Genomic DNA, 12,620 nt, shown 5'->3' with positions numbered 1-12,620 from the left:
AGAGGAACAAATGAAGTTCTAAGGAAATCCCCAGAAGACTAGAAAGCCCTCCAAGTAAGAAGGGTGGCACTGTGCAGAAAGTAGTAGCACCAAAAGTTAGCTCTGTTGAATACTTCATCCTGAAAAGTTGCCAGAGATAGTAACTCATGTCCAAGAAGCAAGACAGACCACCCCAACATAATCAGGCTGTTTCTTCTATTTGGCCCCTGCCCCACATTTCCAGCACTGTGCTTGAGCCAGGGTGAAACATCATCCAACAAAGACCCCTGGCTATCCCCCTCAAGTCATTACTTTCTTAACAGCAGCTAAGAAGTCCCACTGCCACACTTTGATGAGCCACAGGGGCTTAGGCATGAAGTGTCCTGAACCAACAACCTTACTCCCACCCAATCTCATGGGCCTCACATGTCTGTGCATGTCTGTGTATGAAGGATGGGACAGAAGAGATTATATACTCTTGGGGACCATGGGGAATGAGACAACCCATAAGGGAGATCCCTCCAGGATCAGGGAGGGAAGGAGGAAGGGTCACCTGCCTCCCAACCACAGACCTGGGGAGGGGGCAGAACACACTGGGAGCTTTGCCCCTTAGTCTCACCTTCATTCCAACTGTGGTATAATAAAAAATATATGTAGTCTTTGACTCTGGTTCCTGGCTCATTGTTTCTAAAACTCTTGGAATTTTTTGAGCCATAAGAGTGTATTTTGTTATTCCTACCAAACCCCTTTCCAACAATGGGGCTCTTCTACTGATTAGATGACTCTTGGTTGGAGGTTCTAGATAGCTTCAGGATGCAGGCTGGTTGCCAGAAAGACCAACCCAGGATTACAGGGCTGGAACTTCCAGCCCCAACCCCACTCTGACCTCAGGGGAGGGAAGGAGGACTGGAGATTGGGATCAATTATCAATGGCCAATGCTTTAATCAATCATGCCTACATAATAAAACCTCCATAATGGCCCTGAAACAACGGGATTCAGAGAGCTTCCTGAACTCCACTTCAGTATGAGTGTTGGTGGACACACTGAAGTGCTAGGAGGCTCTGCACACCACTCCCTACCCCCACTCCAATATCTTGCCCCGTGCATCTAACTCTTCCATTTGGCTGTTACTGAGTTGCATTTTTATAATAAGCCAATAAACATAAAGTGTTTTCCTGAGAGCCATTCTAGCAAATTATTGTCAAACCTGAGAAGGAGATTGTGAGAATCCCCAGTTTATACCTGGTCAGTCAGAAATACGGGTGGCCCAGGACTTGCAACTGCTATCTGAAATGGAAGCAGTCTTATGGACTTAGGCCTTTAACTTGAGGGATCTGAGACTAATTCCACGTAGACACTGGCAGATTTGAATTGAGTTGATGCACACCCACTTGGTGTCAGAGGACTGGAGAACCACACCGCCCCTCCAAAGCTGCAAAGAGCCAAAGGCCCAGCAGAAACAGTGTCACAGAGTCACCCAGACCAGAGTCAGGTGCTCCTTCAGACAGATGTCCAGGGCCTGCAGGAAATCAGACTCCTCTCTTAAATACTTGAAACCAGAGTAGTTGGTCTACTATAAATGAGGTTTTTAAAATTCAATTCCCTCTTATTGCTCGTGCAGATCTGAAATGATCTGACCAGATGGCTGGTGCTCTATAATTCTTGGATTGCTCTCATCAGTTGTTGATGATTTGGATTTTTTTTCTTTTTCTTTTTTTTCCCCCTCATATGAACGTGTTCCTGCACAGGCTTCCTGCGTGCTCACATTGAGTGGGCTCTTTGTGCTAATGCCAATATTTCAGAGACTCTCACAGCCGCCTGGAGTCAGATCAGGTCAATAAGGAGCCCCAGGTCTGCTCCTGGCTGGCTATGCTTCTCTGAGCCCACATGGGACCAACATGCAGCACTGGGTAATGAGCAAAACAAGGGGGCCTCTGCCAGGGCTGCCTCCTTACCTCCACTTCCCCTTCATGTCCCCAAGGAAAGGGAGGTAGCAAAGGTGTATATACATAGATATGTATTTTTAAAAAGACTATGTTGCCAAGGCTGGATGCAGTGGCTATTCACGGATACCAAGGTACCAATGATGCAAACTCCTGGGCTCAAGCAATCCTCCCACCTCAGCCTCCTGAGTAGCTGGGACTACAGTCGTATGCCACCATGCCCAGAACAAAGGAATATATTTTTAAATGACAACTATAGCCACTTATTGAATATGGCCTATGTGCCAGGTCCTGTGTTGAACATTTTACATATATTAACCTTGTTTCATTCTCACATCATCTCTGTGAAGTAGGTATTATATTTTCATCCCTATCTTCAGATGAGGAAACTAAGGTTCTGAGATTCTAAGCAACCTGAGCAAGGTCACACAGCTCAAAAAGAGAGCTGCAGGTGGAGTTGGAGATTCAGCATCATTAAATTTGATGAAGTGCCCCACACAGAACACAGGGTTAAAGAGAGAAGGCTCTGGCCTTGCCATACCATCCTTTATGCCCTCACTGAGCACAAAACACTTCCACCAGGACATCCAAAATACTTTGGTGGCTGTTTTTGTCTTTGTTCTCTGTATCCTTTGTGAGATTATGAGCTGGAGAGAGGGCAGGGGTCATGTCCTTTTTGCTACACAAGAAGATAGTATGGCACAGCGATTAGGAGCTGGGGCTTAGAGCCAGACAAATCTAGGTTTAAGTCCCAACTCCACCACTTTTTGGTTGTTTGGCTAAGTCATTCCTTCTGAGACTCAGTTGTATCTGTAAAAATGAGGATAGTTATAGCACCTGCCCTCAAAGGATGCCTGGCAGAGTCAGTGCTCAGTAAATGTGAGCTATTACCTATATCTCTGGCTATAGATGATGCCCAGCACAAAGTAGGATCTCAGAAGATGCCCAGGGTGCAGGAGCCCACTGAAGTGTCTGTGACTGGCATTCTGTAATACCAACTGCACAGGTACAAAGTCCTAGTGTTCAGGGGTCCTCAGCCCCAGGACAAATTCCTGAGTTCCCTGCCCAGAACCCACAGGACCTGCCAGCAAACAGCTTTCCTCTGCTTGCTTGTGAACAGCTGATGCTGTATCCACACTCAAATGCTTGCTGTGCCTCCGTAAGGTGAGGTAGATCCCAAAATAAACCAGAAGAAAGAGACAGGAAAATCACTTCTAGGAACAAGCAGCTCCCAGTGAGGATGCTGACAGTAATAACAGGGGCAGGCAGACTTCAGGAGATTCACCTGCAGCTGTTCCAGGACTGACTGGCTGGGGCCCAATTCCTACCTGGACTGCAGGGAAGGCCCACGAAGTCATGAGTTTGTCGCCTGGTGTTCCAGGCAACAGGCAGTCTGGAAATTTGCCTTCAAATGAGCACAGCCAAAACACTCCACGAACTCTAGTTCCCCTCTTGGGAGCCTAAGGATAACAGAGCTGTGGTCCTCCCTGAAGAGTCCTGAGGGGACAGAAGGTACTGAACTGGGGACAATAAGGACAATAACTGTCCATATAAACTTGCCATTTTCTTAAAGTCCACCATCTTCCTGTGCCATGCCACTGACTCTTAGACAGGAAACACTCTGCAATCCCCTTTTGCTTGTGCTTACCCTTGCTCCTTGATCAAAGCCTCTGTTGAAGGAGGGAGGACATTTCATGAACATGCAAGTCTCTTCTTCACATCATAAGTTCCCTTCCCCATGTAAAGTCACAGGGACAGAAGCCTACATGCTCATGTACCCTCACCAGCATCCAGTGATTCCACAATGGGATTGAAGGGATGGCCAAGTGGAGAATTTACCACTGAAAATCGGAACAGATGTGTACAGAGTGATTTCTCCATGTTAGGAAGTAGGCAGAGGGCTTTGCATCTACCATGTCACTCCATACAACAGCCTCTGCAGCAGGCAGGGCAGGACACTTCCCCCATGCCACCAATGGGAAAAATCAAAGAACAGAAAGATTCTGTGACTTGCCCAAGATCCCTTAAGTAGCAAAGCTAGGATTTGAACCCCAAACTGGCTGAATCTAGTCTGTCCTCTTCACCACTAAATTATACCACCTCCCCATTAACCTACCCATCCAGTTCCCAGGACTGGCTACATTCCTTTTAACCTTTAGGTAGATGTGTTAGGAAGCTCCCAGGCAGAATTCAGAATGTGGTAAATTAAGTGTCATAATCTGGCTGAAGGCAAGTGCCAGCTATCCACACAGACCCCTGAAAGGTCAGTTTCCTAACAGTATACATAGAAAACATGTCAATCCTTTATTGGGGCCTCCACTGGTCTGACGCCATGACACCAGATTCTGAATCACTCCACATCAGATACTGAGGCCAAAACAAGCCTCCCACCTAACCTCCCCTCACCAGTCCTGCTTTTGAGATGCAGTGTGGGCAAAAAATGCTCCTGGGATGGGGCAGGCATGACTGGAATCAGAGTTGCTTTGCCCTCTGAGTTACAGGGCCTCTGTGTTTGGGTGCAACTGCAACACACCCGACCTCTGCGTGCCACCACCCACACCTCCCCAACCTGGCTTCACTTGAGAACTGAGCCCCACTGGTCCTTAAGGACTAAAACCAGAGGCTCTCAGGGATAGGGCGTGGAAGATACAGACTATACATATCTTCCACCTCTTTCTTCTCTTTCTTCTTTCAGACAACTCCAAAGGAATTTTGTGCAGAAGAGTTTAACAGGGACTCTTGAGAAACTCCAAGGCAGAGGGTGATGTCAATGAAACATCAAGTTAACTATAAAAATCAGTGCTCTACTCCAATTCTCTGGGAGTCTCTCAGAGTCCACAGCTCACTCTTGTCCCACAAGCTCTGGCTGTCCCTCCCCAAGGACACAGACAGGGGCTCTTTTTAGCCATTAATAGCAGCCCCACTGCCCAGAGGGTTGGGCAAGGGGCCAGGGTCAGAACCATCAACATTGCTCAGTCTGCAATATGAACCAGGATGCCACTGGTTGAAGGGAGCTACTAACTCAACCACAGAAACAGATAGGGTAGGAGTCAAGGCCACAGGACGCTGACTTCCATCTGCTCCAGGAACTTGCATGGTTAAAAGTGGTACAAGAAGGCCAGGTGCGGTGGCTCACGTCTGTAATCCTAGGACTCTGGCAGGCTGAGGCAGGTGGATTGCTCAAGCTCAGGAGTTCAAGACTAGCCTGGGCAACATGGCAAAACCCAGTCTCTACAAAAAAATACAAAAATTAGCTGGGTGTGGTGGCTTGAGCCTATAGTCCCAGCTACTCTGGAGGCTGAGGTGGGAGGATCACTTGAGCCCAGGAGGCAGAGGTTGCAGTGAGCCGAGAATCGCAACATGGCACTCCAGCCTGGGTGACAGAGCAAGACCCTGTCTCAAAAAAAATAAAAGTGGTAAAAGCAACACTATATATATAAAATCGTGGATATAGTCCATATCTTCCACGCCCTATCCCTAAGAGCCTCTGGTTTTAGTCCTTAAAGACCAGTGGGGCTCAGTTCTCAAGTGAAGTCAGGTTGGGGAGGGGTGGGTGTTGGCAGGCAGAGGTTGGATCTGCTGAACCCAATACCTCGATTCCTAAAAGTTCCCTCTGCTCAATGCCATTAGCTCCCACCTGGCTTCCTTGGTGCTTCATCACTCTTCTGTGGCAGCAACTACCCATGTGCAAACACAGCAGGAGCAATATTGCTACCAGAAAGCTGGCTGGCACAGCAAATGCTGGCCTGCCAGCACAGCAGCAGTGGGGGCAGTGAGGACATGGTGATGAATATCGGCAAGAAGCTGATGAAACTACACTGTGGCAGCTGCCAGGGCTTGCCATCCACCTTGCCACTCCTGAGAACAGTCCCAAGTGTCAGTGTAGTAGGCTCCAGCCAAGGACAGCCAGGACTGGGAAGAAGTGGGAAGAGAGTGGGCCCAGGCTCTGGGGTCAACGGCATAGGGCAAGTTAGCTAGAAGACATAGGACAAGTTACCTAACCTCACTGAGCCTCAATGCTTTCATCTGAACATAAAGGTAATAATAGTTCCTATTATTGTGAAAATTGAACAAGATTACCCATATGAAGCACCTAGTACAGTACCTGAATATGGTGAAGACTCTGCAATTGTTGACTATTCTCATTATTTTAAGCCCTGGGCCCAGGCTCACAAAAGGGTTAGAATATTGTTCCTTCTGAGGATGCACTATTTAAAAACCAGGCCAGGACCAGCCCGTTTCTCGGCACAGGTTCCTTTAACAACAGAACACACCTGCCCCACACTGGCACTCAGGACTCTCCCATGAACAATATTTCAGCAGCACTGAGCCAAGCAGCAGAGCCCAAAATAGCATTTGCAGAGCGAGGCACATGTCAGTGCCTCTCCGGTGCTTCAGAAGTGCAGGGAAAGAAAGTTTTCAATCACTTGCTCAGAAACCACAGCCACCCACCACCTGCCTTCCTTCCACGGCACTAAGACGCTGCAATCTCTGTTCTGCTGGAAAATGAAGGTCCCTGAGCCCTGCAGCAGCAGATACCACTCTGACGGACCATGCTCTTTCCCTCCCGCAGGCCAGAGAGGAGCAGCCTGAAGGAGCAGCCCTGTGGGGACAAAGGGCATACACAGTTTGAATTCAGAGTGTGTTTTGTGGGGACAGGGCTGGGCCTGATACCTGGCCGAAGGGCCTGCCACTCATGCGTCGGGTAGAACACCTCCAGGACTTCCGTGTCCAGCTCCTCCTCTGCTTTGGTTTCTTTTCTCTCTGTTTCTTTGGTGCTGCTCTTCTCCGGGTTGGTCAGGGCAAACTCCTTCTGAGAAAAGAAAACACAGGGAATGACCCACCGCAACTAGGCGCCCAGGTAAGCAGAAAAAAAAATGTCCTAGGGTGGCACGTTCTTTTCCTCCATGCCCCTCTACCCCACAGCCACACATGTCTGGACACTCACAGTTCCTTTCACAAGGTCAGCCTCAGAACCAGCACATGTGAGGTGATACGGCTAAATGAATGCAGCATGCTGTCCTGTGTGTATGTGGTACTTTTGAAAACACATAGGGAATGACTCTAGAAGATTCCATGGTATCTTGAACGTGTTAAGGGAACACATTAGGGACAGGGGCTGGCAAAAGGAAACAATAAAAGCCTTTTACTTTTTGACATGCTATTATACTGTTTGATGTTTAAAACTCGTACGTATTATTTTTACAATAAAAATACACATATTTAGAAAAGAAAAAAACACATACATGAATGGGAGAGTAAGGCCTCAAATGGCCACTACAGATGCACAAAAGCTGGCAGCTAAGGCCCAGCTGATTCCCAAGCATCCCAGCAGGGCACAATTCCCCAGTGTGCCTATGAGCCACTGCAAACCATAGAGGAAGGGTGCAAGTGGGAAGGTGAGAATCCAGCTGGGCTGAGGGAGGAAGACGCTCAGGTTGGAAACCACTTCCTAAAATCTGTTTCCTTCCACCCTGTGCAGAACATAGAGGATTAATGAGATGGTGTCTCTGGAGCATTCTCAGCTCAGGAGACAGCGATGAAAGATAAATACAAAGTATTATTCATTTTGCTCTTTCCTGGACTCTCATCCTTCCTATCCCATTTTTAAACCTGTTCTTGCAAAAAAAGTAATAAGGCCTCAGGAAATTCGAACCAGAGGGTTCCAGAGCTCTGGGAAATTACATTTGGGAAAACAAGGAGGAACCCACATTAGCACATGGGGAGGTATTTCAGCCTGCCCACCTCCCCTGTCATCACTTTTTCTCTGCTTGCCAATCTCTCCCTTAGTAACAAAAAGTATATTTCTTGGAATCTTCCTGTGAGCCCAAACCCGTGCTGGGTACTTTACATAGATCTCGTTTTGGTCTCCCAACAATGCTAACCACACCTGCGAGATGTTATATGCATACATCTGGAAAGTTATTTAACTTTCAAATAACACCTCGTTCTCCGCCGGGTGCGGAGGCTCATGCCTGTAATCCCAGCACTTTGAGAGGCCAAGGTGGGTGGATTGTTTGAACCCAAGAGTTCAAGACCAGCCTGGGCAACACGTCAAAACCCCATCTCTACAAAAAACACAAAAAAATTAGCCAGGCGTGGTGGTGCACACCTATAGTCCCAGAGACTTGGGCGGCTGAGCCAAGAGGATTGTTAGAGCCCAGGAAGCAGAGGCTGCAGTGACCTGAGATGGCACCACCACACTTCAGCCTGGGTGACAGAGCAAGACCCTGTCTCCAAAAAAAAAAAAAGTGCCTTACTCCAGATAAGGACTCCCTCCTGCCTGGGTCCCTCAATGTCTGATCTTTAGTTGCCAGAGGAAAGGTTAAAATGTTAAGGTGCTGGTGATGACAATGTAGAGCCCCTCCAAGAATTTTTACTGTTTAACAAGAAATAAAGGCATGAAATTTAGATGACAGAATTTCAGGCCTTACTAAGACCAGTAAGGAAATATCTTGGCAAGAAGAAGCTCTCAAATCTAACCACACCTGGGAGATGTTATATGCATAGTTATGAGAGGCACTGACTCCAGCATAGTGGTTAAGATGCTGGAATAATTCAAATCCCAGTTTCTTGTGACTCAGGAAAAGTTTTTTAACTTTCTAAGTTTCAGTTTCCATATCTTCAACATGAAAATAATAACAACATCTAGCTCATAGTTAGATGAGGTACTACATTGTAAACCACTGGCCTTGGGTACGTGGTGGCTGTTACTGTTATTACTTATAAAGGCAGTCATAGATTCCAGGCTGTGTTGTGACATCCAGGAGTGACTATACAATATGGCATCATTCAAGCATGTCACCTGCGTAGCCTGGTGCCTCAAACCCCTCCTATCCCTTCAACTTAAAAGTTTGCCCAAATCTGAGCTCAAAAGGAAACTAGGAATAGAAGAATAGGTGTGCTTATGAGACTACAGAGAAGACACACTGGCAAGAGGCACCCTCCATTCTGAGGACATGGACATCAAGGACTTCCAACAAGCTGAGTTTCTAGAGGGCAAGCACCATGTCAGTCTCCTTCATCACCCCCATGCCTAGCACACCGCTTAGTTTGAAACTGCTGAACAAATAGATGAATGAATGCCCCTTCCCATAGGCAGGTGTGTCTTCTGGGTGCCTTAGACTGAGGAAAGCCCAAAGCACGTGAGTCTGCTGCAGGTGCTCACCTCATATTCCACAACAAAGACCACCCTGTCTGCTAAGTACCCAGAGCCTATATACACTAGGATCAGCCCTGGTCAGAAGCATTAGACTGTGGGACGAGGAGAAAGTCAGTAAAATTTACCTTGGAGGTGTGTCAATGAAATGTCCCAGGGGCCAGGCAGGGATGCAGGTATATCTGTGGACCAGGTGTAAACAACAGGGAGTGGTGGGACTGTAGGAACTGGAGTCCTCCTGCCTTGACTCGGGGAAGCAGCTGCTACTCAGCTGGTCTACCACTGTCATGCAGGCATTCGACTTGAAAACAGAAATCCAGATTTTTATGTGAAATGTTCTTATTTTTAGAACACTAAGAGGGCCAAACTAAAATATCTAAGCATCGATTTGCAACCTTTTTTTAAAAAAATTTTTTAGTAGAGACAAGGGCTCCCTATGTTTCCTAGGCTGGTCTTGAACTCCTAGACTTAAGCAATCCCCCCTCCTCTGCCTCCCAAAGTGCTGGGATTACAGGCATGAGCCACCATGCCCAGCCTCAATCCTTGTTTACCTATTAGCCGGGTAATTCCTGGCAGGCTGTAAGCAAGCAGCCAAATTCTCATCAAGAGAAGCAGAAAGCGGCAAGGGAGATGGTGATAAGAAGGTAGCACAGGAAGCCCTTCAAAATCGAGGTAGGCTGATGTTCATTTAACTGCTAAGGGTTGGGAAAGCCTCTTTTTCTAGATTTCATTAACAAGATTAACAGAGTGGATTCGAGAAGGAGGGAGAGAATGAGACTGATGAACCGCTGAGCTACATGCTTCAAGTCCTAAGGAGGCCAGACTCCTTTGCAACAATCCTGTCACTGTTCAAAATGTTTTTTGCACCTCCTCTAGGTATCATCTTTGAACCAGATTTTAAGACGCAAACACAAAATCTGTACATTTAAAAGTACATTTTAAAGTACACCTCGATTTTTAGTGGGGATTGACACAAAATTGGTTCTCCCCTATCTGTGCTCACCCTGTTCACCAGACCTGGCTATGAGAGTCTTTAGATGCTTTGCCCAAATCACACCTAACTATCCTCAAAGGCCAAGGGCTCAGAAGCATCGAGAGAGGTTCAGTGATATGAACACACCACAGGCTGGACAGTGAGTTCAAAAGCAGAGTTTCAGAAAACGTTTTGAGAAAAAGCAGCATCAAGAGGATGAGGTTGTAACGATAACAGCAGCTACCGTTTATTAAGCCCTGATCATATGTCAGGCACCGGGGCAAGATGCCTTCCATGCCTCAATTCATCCAAGTCTCATCTGTGAAGCACATCATATTAGTCCCATAGGAGGACAGATATGGGGCTTTTCAAAATCACACTGCTCAGAAAAGCACAGCAGAGATTGAAGTCCAGACCTGCCTGGCTCCAAAGCCCATACGTAAGTTTGGACTCACTTCTATGATTCTTTTTTGGTCAGATGTCCTAATAAGTTGTGCCCTGAGAGCTGAGGGAATGATGCTGGGACATTAAGATCGCTTTAGCATATCTACCAGCACATGCCCTTCCTTGGCAAAGACTTCCATGGGCCAGGTAACAAACCACAGTCCCAGAGTAAGAACAAGCACAACTAGCCTCAATCTGCCTAGGCAGTGTCCTGAACAGGAGAGAGGGAGGCAGGCCAGCCCTTGGTCGGCCATGAAGTAAACCCCGTGCTCTGGTGCCTTCCCAGCTGGCTCCTCAGGGCTCCCTTCCATGCTGGATCATCAGCGCTCTCTTCTCCCTATCACCATCATTCCAAATACCAATTTCCTCTCAAGTGACTGGCAAGAAATCCTAGCTAAGGTGTTAGCTGACAACAGCTTACCATGTCACACTTCCTTGCGCTTGTATCTGAATAAGAGATTCTTAAAAACCAAAGCCTTCAAGATCCAAGAGAATGAATGAATCTCTAATGGTGGGTTGACAGACACTGTAACAGAGACAGACTGCCAGGGCAACATTTTGGGACAGAAGCCTGCCTGACACAGCCCAAATTAAACCATAGAAGCAGCACCCCCATACTAAAAAAACAACAGCTGACATTCATTAACCATTTATTGGCCATATTGTGCCAGTTTCAATGCCAGGTGCTTTATATATAATCACATTTAATCTACACTAAAACCTTAAGAGGAAGGTACCAACCCTGTTTTACAGATTAGGAAACAAAGCTCAGAAAGAGTCAAATTGCCAAAGTGTGAGGCAAAAGGGATCTTACGAAGGGCCTGTGCTTCCTCCACAAGGCTCCACTACTGTACCTGCCTCATTGTTCACCACCTTTTCAAAGGCCAGTAACACACAACCACAGCCCTTCAGCATCTACATGCCTCCTAAGATGTGGTATCCCAGGGAAGTACCGCAGCAGGAGCCAGGAAGGAAAGCAGGCTCCAGATCATACTGTGATACACACAGCCAGCCTTTCCTGGGTGGGCATGAACCTGCCCCACTGCCTTTGGGGAGGACAATTCCAGGTCATCAGGAGCACTTACCTGGACTCCGGGCTCTGAAGAAAGGATCATAACCACCTCCACCCCATTTTCACTGTTCTGAAGGTGGCTGGCTGCATAATTTAGATTTTAAATGACATCAGGGCAACAATTTTTATGGTATGAGAGAAAAGATGCTTCAACTCCTACTTGTGCTTAGCACATGATAAAAGATTATGACAAATGTATACAGCTTAGGAACAGACATAAGGATAAAAGCAGCTTCTGTTGATGAAAGTCAGTATTAACATTTTTCTGAGACTAGACTCAATAGAGCTAATATAAATGGGCCAGAATAATTATGCTCTGAAAGCTCATCTATTTGGTTGGACTATTATCCAAAAGGGACTTCCTAACTCAGTCCTTAAGTAAATTCATCAGCATGCCTTTGTTAATTGTGCATCTGCTAAAGCTCACGATGGGGAGCACGGCATTCTCATGAGCTACAAGTTGGGGAAGGGACAAAGCCCTGGTCCCTCAAGGCTCTTTTCTGGGCCATTCCACCGCCAATCTATGCCAGAGACAGCCCCAACCTCATGCTGTAGCCAGTCCCATTCTCAGGGGCCCCTGGAATCCCATTCTCACTGTCCTTGAAGAAGAGGCAAATAAACAGCACCAACAGGATCTCAGAGGGCATTAAAAACTCAAAAGGACTCGTGACTCCCAACTGTATGTTTTCTCCTGCTCCACAAAGTGGGGGGAAAGGCAGAGAGGAAACAAATGATTTCAGAGAGAAGGTGGAAGCTTGCCATGAGCCAGAGGTGAACCACAGCTAAGCTGGATTGTTATTAAATTCATCACAATTGTCATTTGCACTTCAAGGACCTCCCGCTCCAGAGCTTCCAGCGCTTTATCCAACATTTAGTGGGAACCCTGGGGTTGGGGAAGGTGGCCAGGGGAGGGTGAAACTGTCAAATAACTGACAGTGGGAGCTTATCAAGGGAGAAGAGAGGGAGGGCATTAGGAGCTGGTCAAGGGCAGGCCGTTGCTGGGACAAGCCAAGTAAACAGGGCCAGGAACCGTATTGTGCTGCAGCCA

General features: G+C 47.1%; 1 protein-coding gene across 2 annotated transcripts in view; it reads right to left on the bottom strand.

The window, feature by feature from the left end:
• The window catches only part of SIL1 (SIL1 nucleotide exchange factor), a 239,065-nt gene that overhangs the window by 156,055 nt on the left and 70,390 nt on the right, over window positions 1-12,620 (bottom strand). For both annotated transcript variants that reach the window (XM_011997233.1, XM_011997234.1), the window contains one exon: window positions 6,599-6,737. In XM_011997233.1, coding sequence (XP_011852623.1) covers window positions 6,599-6,737 — 139 coding nt within the window. The remainder of the gene's footprint in view (window positions 1-6,598; window positions 6,738-12,620) is intronic.

The sequence above is a fragment of the Mandrillus leucophaeus genome, unplaced genomic scaffold (assembly GCF_000951045.1).
Source record: "Mandrillus leucophaeus isolate KB7577 unplaced genomic scaffold, Mleu.le_1.0 Scaffold534, whole genome shotgun sequence".
Classification (NCBI taxonomy): Eukaryota; Metazoa; Chordata; class Mammalia; order Primates; family Cercopithecidae; genus Mandrillus; species Mandrillus leucophaeus.
The sequence above is the reverse complement of the archived record's forward strand: the minus strand, read 5'-3'. Positions and strand labels throughout refer to the sequence as shown.